The following is a 19,503-nucleotide window of genomic DNA, read 5'->3' as shown; positions in this document are numbered from 1 at the left end:
GCTTGAAGCAAACAAGAAAATAACCAAACACTGTAATTTTTTCCCCAGTGCAAAGGGCTTTCTTGCATAAAAATTACCATTCATGGATGGAACAAAACTGCTGAAAAAAAATAAAACAATTGCAAGAAATTATTTTTATCAGAAAAGTCAACTCACTCAAAATTTGTATACTACTGCGGTGCTATGTTTGTCCTGCATATTTCCAATCTACAAAAAAATATTCGGCCTACTCACGCTGTAATATAGGGTGGTATAAGACCCGCTGTAAATGCAACCAATACATGTCTGCCATCTAGTGGTGATTGATGATATTACAACTTAAAACTACAGTCGATCCCTGTCAATTTCTTTGCAGCTCAGCACACAGAGCAAACACGGCATCCCTCTATCGACGTGCATACAATATAATCCAAATGGCTCTCATTCTTCTTCATCTCTTATCTACATCTTTGGACTTGGTTTACAAGGTGTCCCTTGCGTTCAGACTTAGACAACGCAGGCGGGTAAACCAGAGCCTTCAAAATGAATTGACAAACGTGTTCTTAAAACTCAACCTGTGAAACAAATTTATTAACACATGTTTAAATATTGCTATACTTGAATGTTACTTGAAGTAATGTGTTATATTTATTTAAAATTTTTGCACTTTACATTCCTTGAAAATTGGTTGTACTACCAGATATTGTGCATGGTATTTGGCCACTAGATATTTGTGTGTTACTTTATTCATTTCATATGTGTATTTTATAAATAAATGGAGAAGAGAAATGTGGTATGTATTTGATGTAATTTTAAAGGAAAAAAATGAAATCTGAACATATAATGTCATCGGGATATAAGATTTTGTCCATATTGCGCAGCTCCATGGTGCACGCATATAAGTACTTCCTTAATACCTAAATCTCATTTTCATGACATCCTCCTACCGGTGTCCTTACCACATCAGTACAGGCAGGATTATTCTTCCGCTCTGTGCAGACATTACATCAATGAACAATTTATTCTGATACGGTTTTATATTTTAATCATTTTTTAAAGGATGGTTCAAAGCAACGGCCTCACAGAGTAATAAGTAATATCTGGGATACAGAGGAATCTTGCATATCACCACTTAGATCACATGTTTGCATTCCCTTTGATGGAAGCAGCATTCCTCTATAGTTGGATGGAATATGCTGAAAAACAGCAGGATGTCAGCAGAATTTTGATTGACGAAGATCAACCAGAGGAAGCTGTGGCTGAATGAAGGGAGAATGCATGCATGCGTAATGATGCAGAGGCGGGATCGAGTAGAGACTAAATTGCACCTCCATGTCAAAAGTCTGTGATTGACACAAACTATGATCGTTGCGCGTGACTCCCTCACTACCTTTTCCAGTTAATTAGCCTCAGTGTAGCTTATGAGGGATTTAAATAGATCAAATCAGGAAATTCACCAACAGATCAGAGAGAAAAGGGTTTCAGAGAGGGAGTGCATTTTCATTATGAGGTCTTGTGGTTAGTGATGGATGTGAAAATAAAATACTGTACAATGACTCATGTACAGTAGTCAACTGTCTGTGTCCTAATGATAAACTGACATAAAAAGGATCACTTGTGCTTGTCCTTAGTCATGTAGGATAAAGGTTAATACTATTTTAGGAACAGATGGATGGGCCGTGAGAAAACGGTGAGTCAAAGCAAATTACAGCAGGACTTGATGTGTGTGCACACGCCTCTCTGGAAGAAGGCAAGGAGAAGGTGAGTGGAGATTTTGTGAAACCCTGATGCTTTAGACTTGAAGAAAAAAAAGTGTGCAAGGCACATTGCTTTGACACATAAAATGAATAATTGTCTCACACACACAAATGTGCACGCCAAAGCACGCGCACATGAACTAGTCACAACATTAGGTACATCTGTACAATCTAACGAGACCAAATACAAGAACTGATCAAAAATGTGTCTACAACAGCGGTTCCAGAGCTCTTTCACCCTTATGTTGCAGCTCTGCGTGGCTTGGGGAAATACATTAATACGTATCCGATTGGAATGTATTGTAACGTCTTCCAAAGAGACGACGTCAGACCTAGCTTAGTTATCTCCCTTTTTATTATTCCAACACGGCTGCCTTTTTATCATTCCAACTACGATGTAACAACAATTCTGTCTTAGGTACACTCTTCGTCCTTGCCGTCTGCTCATTCCTCGTTCTTCACCCCAAAATCCAGCTAGACAGAATTTAGCAAAACATAAACGTACACAATACTGATAACCCAATTCGTTACAGTATGTTATTTGTCTCAAAAACGTGCATCATGTCTTCTTAGGAAGTCAAAGTTTTTAACTTCTTTCTTAAGACCTTGTGCAATTTCGATGATCAGCATTCTCCTTCCGACGTGTCAGCAGGAAGCCGGCCTGCTCACAGACCAGCGACACAAAAACTGCACAATATCTGAACAAAGTATTTTATTTCTTTTTTCGTTTGTTTGATTGTAGTTGTAAATTGTAACATTATTGGCACCCCGAAATATTAAAATAAAATTATATAGTTACTGTCGGCCGAAAATCTCGTAAATCCAAATATGGTCAAATTGTTTTTTTACCATAATAAATCGATTCTCATTGTCCATCCTTACTTCGTCTGTAATTTTTATGCAATTCTAGCCAATTTAAAGCAGTGAAAATAGCTAATTAAGCACAATTTCACGGCCGGAGGTGTGCGCAACACGATGACGTACTCTCCTATGTGAATACACAGGTAAACAAGCTCAGAGACGGCACAAAAGCACATTTTTGGAGCGAGTAGGAAACAGGCTGCTTCATTCCTGTGGTGCGTGACATGAATATCAAGTATTTTATTGACCGTTGAAAGTAACAAGCGGAAATGACGTCTATATGAGTCATGAAGCCGTGCGTCGCCGTACACAGTGGGTTATTCAAATGCCGGAGAAACTCTGTTCGCTCAACCATGTAAACGGATTATTCAGATTGTTTCAGAAATCGGAATTTTTACCTAAATCCGAATATTGACTGCATGTAAACGTCACTATGGTGCTGATGACAAAATGCCGGAGGAGGCACAGGCGTCGTAAAGTCAAAACGTTGCAGGTCACGCACGTCGTAATTTGAGGACTTCCTGTATTTTACGCACCTGCTTGAGGAGCAAAATATTACAAACATCTTTGTCAGTGTGGTGCAGTGCATTTACAACTACATCACACCAAACTACATGGAATCTCTAATGTCAAAACCCCAAAATTTAAGAAATTTGGAGTTTAAAAAAATCTGGAAAATGCGCCTTAAAAGTAGAATGAAACTGAGAAAAGTCATTATGTTAAGCATCATGCGAATTATTAGCAAATCTTTACAAAATTGAAGTCACTGCACATCTAAATAATTTACTCCACAAGCATGCCTTGCTTTACCTTGTTGTGTTTTGTGATACTACTACAGTGGCAAAGACAAAAGGTGTGATGTTAACCAGAGACCCAGAACGAGACCTTGTCATGACAATGTTAAGCCCTTGGCTGCTCGGTACACTATGAGCAATGAGCACATTTTATCAAGCCGATGGTAATTAACGTAGTAGCATATAGATGAAAGTTGATGAAAGAAGAAATGGTTATTTGAAAATGAACAAAGTTTTCCAACAAACAGCACATTCACAATGTCCTAAAGAAACATATTTTTAGTATTCATCAACTAGTTATGTTGCGTATAGACCATATTCTATATTGTGCTTGTATGATTGTTACATAAAAATACAATTTGAATTTCAGCTCACATATATGTTGTTTCTTATATGGCAGCACCATGTCGTGTTTCATCTCACGGTTACTGTTGACAAAACTATGAGACCGGATGCACAGGGACCAAACAGCCCATATTAGGTTATACGGTACGCTATAATCCTGAAGTATCCTCCCACAAGATCCTCCAGGGGACACGGTCGAACACTTTCACCAATCCAAAAAGTAAACCCCATGCACCTTTAGGGAACTTGCTGAGTATATAGAGCTGGTCCACTACTGCACGGCCAGGACAAAAATTACACTGCTCCTCCTGAATATGAAATACGACTTCTTGATGGACCCTCCTCTCCAGCACACTTGAATAGACCTTACCAGGAAGGTTGAAGAGTGCGACGCCCCTTGTAACTAAATCGCTTCTGAGAATAATTTCCCAGTAATTCGATTTCTTGGAATTGTTTATTGTTTTCTTGCCGGTGATTCTGCTTCCATCCCAATTTAGTCTGAGATATAATCAGAGCTGGGTATTTTATAAAAAAATCCCGCTTCGTTTATCGCCTGCAACCGGGGTACCCTTCCATCGTCTGTCTATCTGCCATTTTGTTCGGCTGGACCAAATAGTAATCGCTTATAGGACGGTTCGCCTACCATTTTAAACGGGCTTCTGTTAGCCTTTCCGTCAACAAACTTCGACCAACTTCCACGAGCATACGTAAGGTTTGGTGCAGGTATAACCTGATTTTGGTGAATCTGATCGAGGTGCAGGCAGATTCTGAGCTCTGGGCACGTGTGGCGGATGTCGTAATATTCCATTCACAGATATGACAACAGCATGCATCAAACTTTCTGAAACCGTGTAGAAACTGATTCATTGAAAGCATTATTATTATTATTATCTTTACTATCATTTTAAAAATCACCCCCCTTGGAAGCAGCACACAAAAGTTGAATAGAATGAATAGTGAAACTTGGCCTAGTGAGTGTTCTACTGAAGCTTGTGAAAGAATAAAACTGCAAAGAAATAGAAAAAGAAAGAAACATATATAACCCTGAAATATGTCAAGAGTGAGAATACTCACCCAGCATATCTGCACTGTTTCAGCTGTCTTTCTGTTTGCCTCTTTGCTGGAAGAGATTGTGTGTGACACTTAACTGCTCTTCTCAGAGGCAGTATTTACTGGCTTTTGTTAATAAAGATGCAGAATAGCTAACCAGCTTTTCAATTTGGGTGTTATAATCTAGCGATGAAGGTCAAAGAGCATAAATGTGATTGTTTCTCAATTACTCGATCTTAATGTACTCACGACATTGCTCGCCCTCGTCATCCCCAAGTGGACAGTCTGTTCTGAAGTCACATAATTTGTCCAGTGTGATTGCAGGTCCCTCGTGACAGTGGTATTGGCCCTCAAGAGTGATGATAGGGCCCGCTGAGGAAGCTGGAAGACACATGGAAGGAAAATAATAGCAATTATTATTTTGGTGATTATTCTTATTGACGGTAGTGTATTAAAATGTTCTCACGGTGCAGTACAAATTATTGCATCTTGTGGTGGACTATGAGGCTAGAGTGTCTGACTCCTAGTTAAAGGTTCTATGGTCGAATCGAGCTTTCACCTGGTAATCTGTCTTCCTCCCATATTCCATGGGGTAAATTTGACAGCACTAATATACAGTGCTCAGCATAATTGAGTACACTGCCTTCAAAAAATAACATTCTAAACAAAATGTCAATGAAAACAAAAACAATATCCAAAATGATGACAAGACTAAATTTGTATAACGGGTTTAATTCACAACATGAGAGTAAGGTCAATAATGTAACTTAGAGAACAACTTTTTCTGCTTTATTAAAATTAGGGTGATGCAAAAATGAGTAGCCTACACCCTACTGAAAGACTCTGGAGCAAAGCTGGATTTTTTTTACTACAAATGTCCACAAATGAGTCTAATTATTCATTACACAGGTGCATTACACCGCAGAGGAATGGCATGCATGGGTGCCGTGAACCAAGGAAGCCTCTTCTAAAGCCCAGGCATAAAAAAGTGCGGCAAGAGTTTGCCAGGGCACATGTTGACAAAGATGAAGACCACTGGGACTCTATACTCTGCAGTGATGAGGCCAAGATAAATGTTTCTGCAACTGATGGCATCAAAACTGTATGGCATCACAAAGGTGAGGAATACAAGGAAAAATGCATGGTGCCTACAGTGAAACATGGTGTTGGCAGTGTCCTCATTTGGGGTTGCAAGAGTACTGCTAGTGTCGAGGAGCTGCATTTCATTAATGGTACCAGAAACTCACACATGCATTGCTCCATACTCAAAGACAAGATGCTGCCATCATTCCATGCCCTTGGCGGTCGTGCACTTTTCCAACATGACAATGATCCTATGCACAAATCTAAGGCCACTGTGGGATTTCTGAAGACGAACAGGTTAAATGTGATTCTGTGGCCCAGTATGACTCCTGATGTGAACCCCATTAAACACCTATGGGGACTTCTAAGGAGAAAAGTTGAACATCACTCTCCATCCAGCATCCAGTCTCTAAAAGAGGTCATTCTTGAATGATGGAAAATGGGACAAAATGTTTCCAGTATATTTATTTCATGCTAGAAGACTTGGTGCTGTCATTAAAAATCATGGAGGCCATACAAAGTACTATATGTAGAATTTTTTGTTGAGGGGTGTACTCATTTCTGCCTCATCCTTATTTGAGCAAAACTGAAAAATGTGCCATCTAACTTATATTAATAACCTTACTTTCATGTTCTAATTTTATAGACAGATGTATTAAACATGGTATTGGCAGAATTTTGCCAATTGTTTTTGTGTTAATTGAGATATTGTTTAAAATGTTGCTAATCAAAGCTGATGTACTCATTTATGCTGAGCACTGTATATATATATATATATATATATATATATATATATATATATATATATATATATATATATATATATATATATTAGTGCTGTCAAACGTACCGCGTTATCAGGCGGTAATTACATTTTGTAATTGATCGCGTCAAAATATTTGACGCATTTAACGCATGCACAGAATGCATAATCTCACTTAGAAGTGCAGTGAGCAGCAGAGCGGACGCATGTATGTGTAAAGTAGTAAAGCAGGTGGGCCCTCTGGGTGGGGAATTCATATTCTTAAAAAATACAGAAGCCGGTAGTCATTTGCACTCATTGCAAACGGTGACGTACAGTTTCCCCCGGCTCGCGGATGTCGCCCGTGGGGGCATAAAGAAGCATTTCGAAAGAAGAGGGCAGCTTTAAATTTCAGAAATGTGAATGAATTGGTTTGCCTCAGCGACTGAGGATTAGTAGAGAAGAGGGCTGTCCTGTTTTGTGTGAATAAAGTCAGTTAATCTAACACACGGCGTGCTGATAACTGAACTGAACATATTAGTGTGCACTTCAGGGACCACTCGAAAAACAAACTCTAAGAATATTACAAGGGCCACATATAAATGTGTACATTACACACACTCACACACACGAATTGCAATTAATTACGATTAATTATTTTTTTAAGCTGTGATTAACTCAATTAAAATTTTTAATAATTTGACAGCCCTATTATATATATATATATATATATATATATATATATATATATATATATATATATATAGCGTGTGTATATAGGTATGTATATAGGCTATGTTATGCACTGGGGGAAATATAATATAATTCCATATTATGCTACATGTTTTCTTTCCTCTGTAAGATTTACAATGCATGTCAACAAGAAAAAACAAATCAGATGCTCGGGTAAACCTAGCATAAATAGCAAAAATCTACAGTTATGTTGCAGAAGTACATCAGTCAGTGACACGGGCTAATTTATGTCTTGGCTGCAAAGCTTGTGTGACATCCTAAGGCTGCCTAGTACCAAGATAAATAACTTGCCCAGGTCTGCATAAGTATCTTGGCTTTGAGTACAGTATTCATCAGAAAAGAAAAAAAAAACTCTGACCCAGATATTCTTGCTGGTAGCAAGATACACAAACATGTCCACGTACTTGTTTGATATAATCATGTTGAACAATGCAGTTGTACCGCAGTGATATTTGCATATCTATGCAAATTAGAGTGGTGATATTTCTCATATTCCCAGACTGTGGACACCACAACCCCAATCTTCAGAGGCTGATCACAGAAAACAAAACAAAAAAGAAAAGTTTAAACAATAATGAATAAGAGAGAGATTCCGCTGATGATTATCTTGTCGTCTTGATTTGCCCCTTTTTTTATGTAGATAAGAACTGATTTTTACTGTGAGCAACTGGTTGACTTGCTAAAGAATGGCTTTGACCTTTTGTATGAACATTTCTTTTCTATGAAACCCAAAGAGAAAGTTGAAAGTCTAATAGCCAGGGTAAGGCATTTTCTTCATTTTTAAAAGTCATTAAGCGACATAATAATCCTGCGGTATAAAGATATTGCCAAATGGAACAGAAATGCCTACATTTTACATTGCATAATGTAACCTTTCGGGTCTGTGTGGAAGCATTAAAAAGATGAGAGGCAGATAAGCAAGTTCAAATGAGTGATGGACTTCCCCTAAAATACTGTTTGATAAAGCTGGAACTTTGTTAAACTGGACCAGTTTTATTTACTTATTTGTTCATATATGAACCCCCCAAAAAGGAGACCTCATGTTAGCTAGCATTACGAGGTGATTTATTGACCATAGAAATGACTAGCCACAGTATATCAAATGCATCTATCTATCAGTTCTCCTTCTCAACAACCGAAAGGTAGTGGAAGCAACATTCCTAAGGGTTGAGAAGCGGCTCATGACATACGGAAAAGTTATAAGAGGAAAGTCCACGACATACTTTTTGCGTCCTTGTGCTATGAGATTCAACCGATTGACAACGGAATTGAAAATTTGTCAGGTAAGCATCAAGATGTTGATCATCCTTTATGAGGAATATAGTGACTTCGACAGAGAGCGTGGCCACGATGGTGCTGCAAATTTTGATGATTCGCCATGACAACAAAAGCTGCTGCAACTTCAGCCAGATAACTGTATTGTGTCAAAATGTGACACATTTGTAGAGAATACAGGCCTGATGATGTCTATGAATTTATTTTCGTAGTAGTGATAGCTCCATCTTGCGTGAAAAGGAAATTCATGGTTTATTCTTTGACTTTTTCCTCTTAGCGGGTCAGCCAGATCTACCTCATATTTGCTCAGAAGACTGTTTAGGCTGGAAAATATATACATATTTTAGAGGGTTATTGCTTGTTTATTTATTATGGCTCAGTAGCACCCCCTCAAATATTCAATGACGAAGCCCCAGTTCTACGTTTCACTTAGATCTGTAACAACCTAAAACCCACAAAAAGTCTCTTGAAGTCATAAGCTAAACCCAACAGGAAGTCCGCCATTTTTATTTCCCCTAAAAACCCAATTGGGCAAGGAAAAACTCAAAATCCCATTTTTGGGTAAAAAGAAGAAACCTTGAGAAGGGACCACATTTGAGGGTCCAAACATGTCTTAAAACTCATTTAACTTTGTACACTATGACCCAGCAAAAAAAAAAAAAAAAAAAAAAAAAAAAGAAAAGAAATAAATGTTGGAGATTTCTTACAGCAATTTAAAAAGAAAATCCAATTCCAATGTACCAGTAACTCCAACGTGGCCATGGCTGCGAGGGGGCTTCATAGGTGCTTGCAACTGTATTTTTTTTTTTTTTTAATGTGTTTTAATACAATATATTTTCCACTTGTTGATTTGTTGGTCGCTCTCCATCTCAGTGTGCTTATTATTAGTTATTATTATTAGTTGAACTGCTAGACCAGTGGTGTCAAAATCAAATGGATGGAGGGCCAAATAAAAAAAATTGCTACAAGCTGAGGGCCGGACTGATAGAATGTTCATTAAAATTTTTTTAAATGTCCAGATTGGGGTCCTTCGCGCCTGCTGATGATGTCACGCTTTATATTTCTTTAATATATTTCTTTGCCTCTGTTTGTCACCCCCCTGGCTGTTGTGTTTTTATATTCGGAGTTACTAAATAAAAAATAAAATAAAGTACATTACTGCTACTTTTGTGAGGCAGCTCGTACGTCACTTCCGCTTATGACCCGAGAAGAAGCCGCTGCCTGTCTTGTGAAACAAGATCAGCGGAACGTTTGCGTTTTTCCTGCCAAACTGGAAACAATTTTCTTGTTGACTCGGGCTGAAAGATTGTATGAACTGTACATAATGTACACAACTAACTAGTGTTCATCAACGTGACATCACTCACGAGAACATATCTAGGCTATTATATACAGCAGTTACCTGACACGAACTTAAATGATTAAACTCACCTTTTAACATTTACATACAACAACAAACGTGGTGAAACATGGGCAACCTACAACTACTGAGTTTGCTGGCACGAACAAACTACGAGCTGTGTCGAAGGAGGAAAAAGAAAAAAAAGTCACTCGCTATCAACACTTAGCGCTACAGACGCTACAATATATTTTAAAGCGTGACGTCTTCGGCAGGCGCGAAGGACCCGATCACATCTGCTACCCACACCAGCTTGCTGTGGTCTGCGGGCCAGATCTAATAATAAAGCAATATCATCCCAGGGGCCGTAGAAAACCTTCTCGCGGGCCACATCCGGCCTACGGGCCTTGACTTTGACATATATGTGCTAGACAATTGTAGTACTGCATGTTCTTGTTTCTCACTTCTGATCTCCATATGACACTAACCTCTCTTTGCCTTCCCAGTAATAGGAGGCACTGTTAGAAAGGATAGGCCTAATAAGTGCATGCAAAGAATACAGTCACACGTGCTCTTTATCACACTATAAATTGCATGGGCCTTTGTATTGCATGTTATCCATGTTTTCTTGGGTTTGCTCTGATTTTACTCCCACAGTCCAAAAACATGCGTATTAGCGTAACTGAAGAATATGATTTGCCAGTCCTGTACATGTGAATAGAAATACTGTTTTGTGTATGTGCCCTGCTACTAACTGGTGCCTAATCCAGGGTGTAAGTACATTTCACCCAAAGTCAGACGACAGAATGTGGACAAGAGAATAGGAAATTGGTAGATGGATCATTTATATCTTTCATGAAATATTGAATTCTACCTTGTGTGTCAATAAATAATTGGAGGACATTTTTAGAAACTACATTAAACATAAATTATAATGTCAGTGATTTTAGTCCAACCTCTAAATCATAAAAAAATTAATTTGCCTGAATAAACAACTTAAGTAATGCCAAAGCAACTACGCATGATGCAGCTTATTTTTTTTCAAGTGAAACGCTTTGAACAGGAAAAAAAACAGCAATGTGCAGTGACATTTGTCGGCAAAAATAGACATAGCAATCCCAGGACAAGGCAAATGTACCATTTGAAATAAATGAGGGGATGTTTGTTTATGACCATACGGGTTTATGGGTCTGAATGCAGTCTTGCAATGGGCATTCATTCAAGGCATGCATAATGCATTCATTGGGCTTCCTTTCAGTTTAGTGCAAGCACGATAGTTTATCATGAAAAGAAAAAAAGCTGTCCCCAAACCTTAGGGCAAGGCATGTAAATCCATCTATTTCTATTAGCTCAGTGACAGTTGGATAAGCACCCAAAAGTGGTTATGTCACTCAGCTTTGAGCTTACAGAGAAGGTTTTTGGCCAGAACTGGCAGCCACAGTCCTTAAATAACACTTGTCAGATTGGGGGAATAATCAAGTCAGTGGGGGATGAATTGTTTGTGGGAGTGTTTTGTTATCCACGTGCCCATGGGTTGGTTTGGCATTGTGAGGTGAATGAGGGAAGACCTGGAGAGGTCACTTGAGGGCAATAAAGCTTCTGCTCAGGTACAACTAGATAAACAACAAATGGGCCTTTTTCGGAAATACAATTTATTCATTAACCCTAGAACACTAATGTTAAAATTAGTAACACCATCAGTAATGTCAGGCACATTTAACCTGATATAATACCGGATTAATATTAAATCGAGTTTTCATCAATTTATGTAAAAGCACAACACTGTATGTAAAATTGGAAGTTATCTTCTTTAGGTTTCCCAATACAAAATATCGCCTAATAAAATGTGTGGGTGAAAATCACCCGACGTTAGTGTTCTAGGGTTAAACCTGACCTTAAAGCTCTACTGTCTGCAAGGTCATTTGCAAGTAACCACATTGTACATAATGGCCTGTCTACATGGGTTGCTATGGCTACAATTTAGGCATGAGTAGTGGCAAAGCCATAAACAGACATGAAAGTATGTGCAGTGAAAAAATATAAAAACATCTCAACTGTAAAAAGATGACAATGAAGCCTTAACTTATATTTCATTTATATTGGAACTTTTGCTGCAGCATACAGCTTGTGCAGCCTGTCAAGTTCTTACTCCTTACACACAGACATACATGCATGCACACAGACGCACGCACACTCGCTCTGCATGACTGAGCATAGTTTGACGTTGCATGACTATGCAACCAAATTAAACCTATACATTGAATATGACCAATTTATGGCCATAGCTGCACATAGGTATCAAGTTGCAATGGTAAACTCCTTCGTCATGTGTGTTTGTGGTGCGGTCACAATTTTACAGAAAGAAATAGTGTCGTTTTGACACACACTCAGCCATATTCAGCTTGAAGTGAGGTACTGTACAAACTGTACTGTATGTCATTAAAGTTGCTGTTTATCAGTTTGTAAAAAATAAATTTGTTCCTCTGCTCTTCGGTTACCACAACATCTGTGTGCAAGTGAGCAAATTATGCCCTGATATCCAATGTGAGAGACCGGTGTGGGATTTGTCTTGCTCAAACTGGATTTTGGGTGATTTATGAATAACTCCACCTCTATTGGATATAAAATATGAAACATTTAAGTCAATGTGTATGATATAAAGCTTATTTATCTTGAGCTTTTATCTAAGAGGTTGTTGATTAGATGGGTTTTTCCCAAACATAAGTAACCTAAGGCCCCATTTTAAATGATGATCTTGTCTCAGTTTACTCACAAATGTACTAACTCAGTGTGAGATGTGGCCCTGTTTAATGAACACAAAGTTGATATACACGCAAGAAGCCGACCTTATTCTGTTACATAAGGTGCAACAGGTTTATAGTTCCCTCTACCATTGAATGCCTGTCATTATATGTCAGTGGCATACATAGATGAGCAAAGACTTATTTCCAATTGATGAATAATAAATTCACTGAATTTAATATGACAATTATAATTATGACGCTGCGATTGGCTGGCAACCAATTCGGGGTGTCCCCCGCCTACTGCCCTATAGACAACTGGGATAGGCTCCGGCACTCCCTTGTGAGGATAAGCGGATTGGATAATGGATGGATGGATAATTATGACAACAGTAATACTAATAAAGCTGTAACACGCTTCCTGTGTTTGTTTACTGTACATATTTAAAAAAAAAAAAACAGACTGAAAAAAGACAACTAATCTAACAGTAGCCAAACATTTTCATGCAGTATAGCACCTTTCTTAAATCTGATAGAAAACATTGAAAAACAATTTCTTTCCGTTCTTGTGAGCGGTGAAACTTGTGCTTAATTTGCTCATAGTGTGTGTGGCTCGGGGAAGGGCTAATCCCCCTCAACCATGCCAGCTACAACGCCTAGTGACAATATGTTTTTTTTCCCTAGTTTTTAGCCTTTCAGCAACAGTCAAATTACGTGCAAGCTCGCTCACTGGCAACAGAATTTTGGGAAGTTGACTTTAGATGGTGTCATGCTTGTGCAGTCATATAATTTAACAACAGAACACGTGTACTACAACTTCACCTCTTTACATGAGAATTTTTGACCCAATAAACGACAGGTAAGTTCTGATTTCCAACATTCTGTCATAGAAGGTGTTCTCCTCTCTTCTCCTGTCCAGGATTCGGGACACTGGAGCCTAAACCGGCTAACTGTGGGCGAAGTGCAGAATAAATCCTGGATGAGTTGCCAATCAATCAGACAGCACATACATAAGCCTACCGACTGACAACAATTCACACTTGCAGTTATTGAGTGGGAATCAATCCAACACTGACTGCATGGGAGTCAGCTGTGTGTTAAAGACCTACTGTAAGGTTGCGTTGGAATCGGAAATGATTGGATCCCACAAATGCAGACAAAGAGAAATATGTAAAAAAATGTATTTACAGAAAAAGAAAACAATCACTACTGATGAAAGTACAAATAAAATCACAGGCGATTTGCCTGGAAAAACTCAGGGAAAACAAAAGACGTTTGCAAAGAAGGCAAGGAAATCGACTAATGCAAAATCACCTGTCACAACAGGATCAGGTAAACTCCAATTAGAAAATAAACAAAAATGCCATACGAAAACACACAAATTCAATACTCAACAAAAACACTCAAATGGGTATACTATGATGCAAGAGCAAAATGGGTTAAGAAAAACACACTTGGCGCTATGATAGCAAACAAGGTAGAATAATCTAACGACAAGCCTTCGCTGCCGCTGTCCTTTTTAAAGTCCTTGATTGTAATGCAGAACAGGTGCGGCGCTGAAGGATACGGCCACCAATCAGCTTCCTGACAGGAACACGGAGCAGAATCATGACACTCATCAATGTGAATCTAAGCTCTAAATGATTTGGGGAATGTGGGAGTCAGGATGTATAACCAAGGTGGTTATACATGTGCAAATTGTTTCAAGTGATGACAGCTTTGGGCACAGAGTAGTGGTTAGCATGTTCTCGCTAGGCTTGCGGGGTACTCCAGTTTCCTTGTGCATTCCAAAAATGTGCATGTTAGATGCGGAAGTGAGTGCAAGTGGTCGTTTGCCTGCCGTTCACTGGCAACCACTCGAGGGTGTACCCCACCTCTAACTCAAAATCTGCTGGGATAGGCTCCAGCTGCGACCACGATGAGGATAGGAAAATGGACAGACGTTAAAGGATTTTTAAAAGAAACAGGAATTTTATGTCAGAATCAGTTAAGTTTGCCAATTTCATATTACTGAATGTGTTTTATCACTGGCCATTATTCAGACACAGGCTAACGCTTATTATTTTCATAAGATTCATGAGGACGAAATAACCGACTGACCAGCTTGTCAACTACTCGACATTACTTTTAATACGAAACCCAACTAAATTCTTTGCACAACAGGCTGTCATAATTCACATAATGTAAAAACCCCTGTCAAGACATGTCGCATTTTAGATGTTTATCAGTCTAAGATATCAATCCTCAAGCTTCAGTGCCTCAAATGCCAAAAACAGTATTTCACTGAGAGATTTAATTTCACTGAGAGTGAAAGACTGGTGAAGAAAACAAACCCGCAAGACAATATCAGCAACTGCAGAACAAAAAGTAAAAGACATTTGGAAGAACTCCACCGTCAAAACTGAAACTCTTCACATACAAATATATTAAAGTTTGGACAGAATTAATCCAGGATCTTTTTTAGTGTTCTCATGTGGCTTTGCAATGTTTCATAAAACATAGTTTTTAAAAAACAATTTTAAGTTTTATCTGTACCATTGTGTTTTCCAAGCTCAAATCAAGGTTTTATTATGCAAGCTTCTATTGCAGAAAATAATTGAATAAAGTCAAGGTAAATGTTTGGTAATAGGATTGTCGATTCTGAGCAAATGTCATTGGGAAATTAAAGGTTAGCAGTATTAATTGTTATTTAAATTCCTGTTAACTGCCTAATTACTAATAAAAAACCTGAGAAAACTCTTAATTCTGTCCTTGTTTAAACGGAAGGATATTTTCTGATTAGAGCGACCCACCCCTAATTTCTACAATTATAACACATGAACTGTTTGTCAACCAAAACTGTTTTTTATGCACAATATTTTGAGGGGGTGGGTCGCTGATGGTGTAGTGGTACACTCGCCTGAGTTATGTGCGGGCAGCGTGGGATCGGTCCCCACTCACTGACTGTGTCTGTATGTGTGCCCTGCGACTGGCTGGCGACCAGTTCAGGGTGTAGTTCGCCTTTCGCCCATAGTCAGCTGGGATAGGCTCCAGCACCTCACCGCGACCCTGTACGGGATAAGTGGTGTGGAAGATGACACTATTTTGAGGGGCTATAAAATATCCACCTTAGCCCTGAGGGCTCAGATGTAGAAACAATTATTATACGTCTTGTACGACACTGGGAGTAGCAGTCAGCCATTCGCCCACTCCCAAGGTCAAGAAGTGCAGCCCTGATTGTGTGTCCCTTGACTCGGACATCTCTTGCTGAATGCCTGAATACACATGAGCTGAAGACTAATTTTACAGGGGAGATGTTCAAGTGTAGGGTTCAAATGTTGGGCTGCACTTAAAGCGGGGAGTTTGCAGTTAAACAAAAACAAACTTTTTTTTTTTTTTTTAAACTGTCAGTATGAACTAGGGCCCGGCGGCCGATTATGGCCCCATCAAACATCGGCAAAAATAATCGGCCAAATGGCCAATGCTTGCAGATTGTATTTACATTTATGTACTCTATCCATTTACACACACAAGCAACACTGGTCTCATTATTTACGAAACATAAATCTATTCTATAATCTTGTATCCTTAATTATGCATGATGAATTTAGTTGATTAGGGTCATTCTTTGCTGATCAACATGATGAAATGTTTAATTTTTACATGCATTGCTCGAGTGAGCAAAGTAAATTGAGGTAGGAATGGACCTTGATGTCACTATTTTAGACACAAACTAGCACACATTTTGTTGTTGAAAAAAAAGTAAGCCCAGAGCACAAAGTCAGTGCTATTAAGGTCCATTGAAATTCATTGTGGGGAAAAAATACATATTTTATGCATTATATATTATTTAAAGTAACCGACCGGACTTGGGCATCCCTTCAAATTCAGGTTTCATTTTCTGCATTCTCTGGAACATTTTTAAGCAGGCATGTTAAAAACATAGCTTAATGTTAAGCACTAACCCAGTCCGTACAGTAACAATTCTCACCAGCTCTGTGTATTGAGCCAATCAGAGCTGAACACTGTACTCGATAATGACCTGAAGCGTTAAACATTCATGTAGTCTTTGGAGTGTGCACAGGGGTCATTTACATTTAAAAAGGTTGTAAATCTAGTTCTAGTAATTTCGGTAACCACTAGCCAAAGTGGCTAGGGAGCAGAAAAAAGTGTATGTCCCTCATAAATGGACATATTGTATATAAAATGGCTGTAATTTCAGACTGCCCATTTCTGTTAAACCTATAAAATTAAAGAGCCTACAGTACAAATCAATTCCATGCGACTATACAGTACGTGAGTTTAGCCGGTGATGGCAAGACAACAACAACAAGCTGTACCTGTTCAAATACTTATGGGCCTAACTAGAGTACGTACAGACACACTGATTTGTTTCCAAGTATTGATGGAATAGTTTTATGACTATTGATGGAGCCTGTCTTTGCCCTATAGTCCTTGGATTGTTTTCAGTTCCAGCCTGCATGAATGAAATAATGCAGTTCCTGTAACACTTTCAATAGCTATTTGATATTGCTTAGAGAGAGCTTGTGCACATCTATAATGTCTTTATCAGTGTCACAGCTGAGAAATCAATATATGACCAAAGGGGATTGAGGAAAACAGTTTGCCACAGCTTTTTTCCTCTGTCTCAACTTCAATACATGCCATCCTTCTGCTCATACTGTAGACACATAGGCCAACTGGAATTTTACCATTCTTTTAAGAACACATTTTGACCGTGTGGCTATTGCAGATTTATGTGTATAATTTACGGATGCAATACGGAAAACTCAATCACAAGCTTAGGCTAGGGATGACAACCATATTTAAAGGAAAACCTGAGAGCCTTATACAGAAGAGCGCACCCTCACCCATCCATCCAAATGTCCCGCTCTGTCCACTCCACCAATTTCTACAGACCAATTTGTCCCATTGCCTCAGCGGGGCCGTGTGTGATTGATGGGCCTAGGGACACCCCCGTGCTACTGTGTACCTAATCGCAAAGTATAGACTTGCCGTAACGCTCCATTAAAGGCCTGCGGCAGTGTGGTGTAATGGTTAAGGAAATGCGCCAGGGAAGTGAAGGTCACTAGTTCAAATTCCCTACAGGCTTCCTTGTCCTGCGCTACATGTCCACTTGGAAAAATGAATAGTGACAAGTTGCTGGGTAATACACGGGCACACATACTAAATATGCTCTTCAGTGAGCAAGCTGTCTTTTGGTGACAGTGAGGCATATGACTTTCTTATTACGGTGTTAAGACAAAGTCGAGGTATAGAGTCAAGTCACATAATTGGCTAATGAGCTTGTCAGTCATCAGGGTGTTGTCTGTTTCCTTCCAGGATGAAACACACAAACTGAGTAAGAAGGTCATCGAAAGGTTTTCTACTATGCCATTGTGATCGTAGTGAAGACGTAGCAGATATGTGGATCTTAACTTCCTGTCAGGAGGGTATGCTCTAGAGACATAATACCAGGAAACCTACATTGGAGGCAACAAAATTGAATTGCTTGTTGGTCCTGTGACTGATGAGTTCATTAAAGTGGAGGGGTATGGAAAAAGAAGTTCGACTATAGCACCATTCATTCATCCTGTATTGATGATATCTGCTTTCACTTCACTAGCTTGACTAATCAGGGCAAACTGAGACTTACACATTTAATGGGCATTTTTGAAAGGTTTCCCATGCAAATGGCAAAATAGCTGAATTCAAACAGAGCAGCAGAAACAAATGAATGCATCACATGTCCTAACTTCTTGCAGTCCAGGTCTACCAAAACACTTGTTTTTACTTTACTCAGAGTATATTTGCATTGGGGATTTGTTTATCTGCTTTTACTTTGGCATCCACGAGTATTATGTTTTGCAGACACGGGCTGCCACAAATGATAATTTTGCTGACCAACTAATCACCAACAGTAGTCGAATTAGTCAACATCAAGCCTTATTCACACGGCAGGATAATCGGCCCGATTTAATCCCCCAATCTCCCCTCCCGACAATCGTAGGTTGACCCCGATTCTCATAATGGCCCCAAAAATAATCTTATCAGATAATCCAATCACCTGCCGTGTGTGGTGTGCTCAGACTGATCTCGACCGCTCGGGAGGACCTTCAACCTCGAATTGGGGATATTCAACATGTTGGATTGTTTTGGCCCTGATTGCCCCGAGGACAAACGAGCGCGGAGCCGGTTTACAGTGATGTGCAGCCAATCAGAAAGCGACGTGACGGGGCGGCGAGGAAGTGTGTTGGGAATCCAAAATCAAAACAGTCATAGGGCAACAGAGCCCAACGTCTTTTCTTTTTGTGTTTTTCCGCTAAAAATAATCCACAAATGAGCGCCACCGTTAAGACACGATCTGAGACCCCTGCACCTCTTCGTCCGCCATGTTTGTTTACTCGTTTAATCTCGAGGGTATTCGCGAGATTTTCCGTCTGACGTGAGAATATCCGTGAATTCATCGGTTCGTGCGTGACGTGTTGATCTCGCCGTGTGGCTGCACACCACACACGGTACATTCAAAACTGTTATAGCCGTGATTTTTTTCTAGTCACATGTAGGGTTTCTCAGACTTTGGAAATTGGCCGACTAATCTTGGCAGCCCTTTTGCCAAATAGGGGTTCTCGGGGTTTAGCTGCTCAAAAGCCTCTACTTTGAGATTCATCCTTACTCTTCCGACACTTTTTTTCTGCTTTTAGTCGACAACACAAGTGCTCCTCAGATTTCAAAAACCTGACCTGAGACAATGGTATGCAGTGAGAGTGAGGTCACCTCCCTATGTTGGAATCACACTATGGTT

General features: G+C 39.3%; 1 protein-coding gene across 2 annotated transcripts in view; it reads right to left on the bottom strand.

Moving 5' to 3' along the window:
- alk (ALK receptor tyrosine kinase) overlaps window positions 1-19,503 on the bottom strand; it is a 452,952-nt gene that overhangs the window by 96,923 nt on the left and 336,526 nt on the right. For both annotated transcript variants that reach the window (XM_086049008.1, XM_086049009.1), the window contains exon 6: window positions 5,036-5,167. In XM_086049008.1, coding sequence (XP_085905134.1) covers window positions 5,036-5,167 — 132 coding nt within the window. The remainder of the gene's footprint in view (window positions 1-5,035; window positions 5,168-19,503) is intronic.

The sequence above is a fragment of the Filicampus tigris genome, chromosome 13 (genome assembly GCF_054856515.1).
Source record: "Filicampus tigris isolate MCC_2025a chromosome 13, RoL_Ftig_1.0, whole genome shotgun sequence".
Lineage (NCBI taxonomy): Eukaryota > Metazoa > Chordata > Actinopteri > Syngnathiformes > Syngnathidae > Filicampus > Filicampus tigris.
This window is presented reverse-complemented; position numbering and strand designations above follow the sequence as displayed.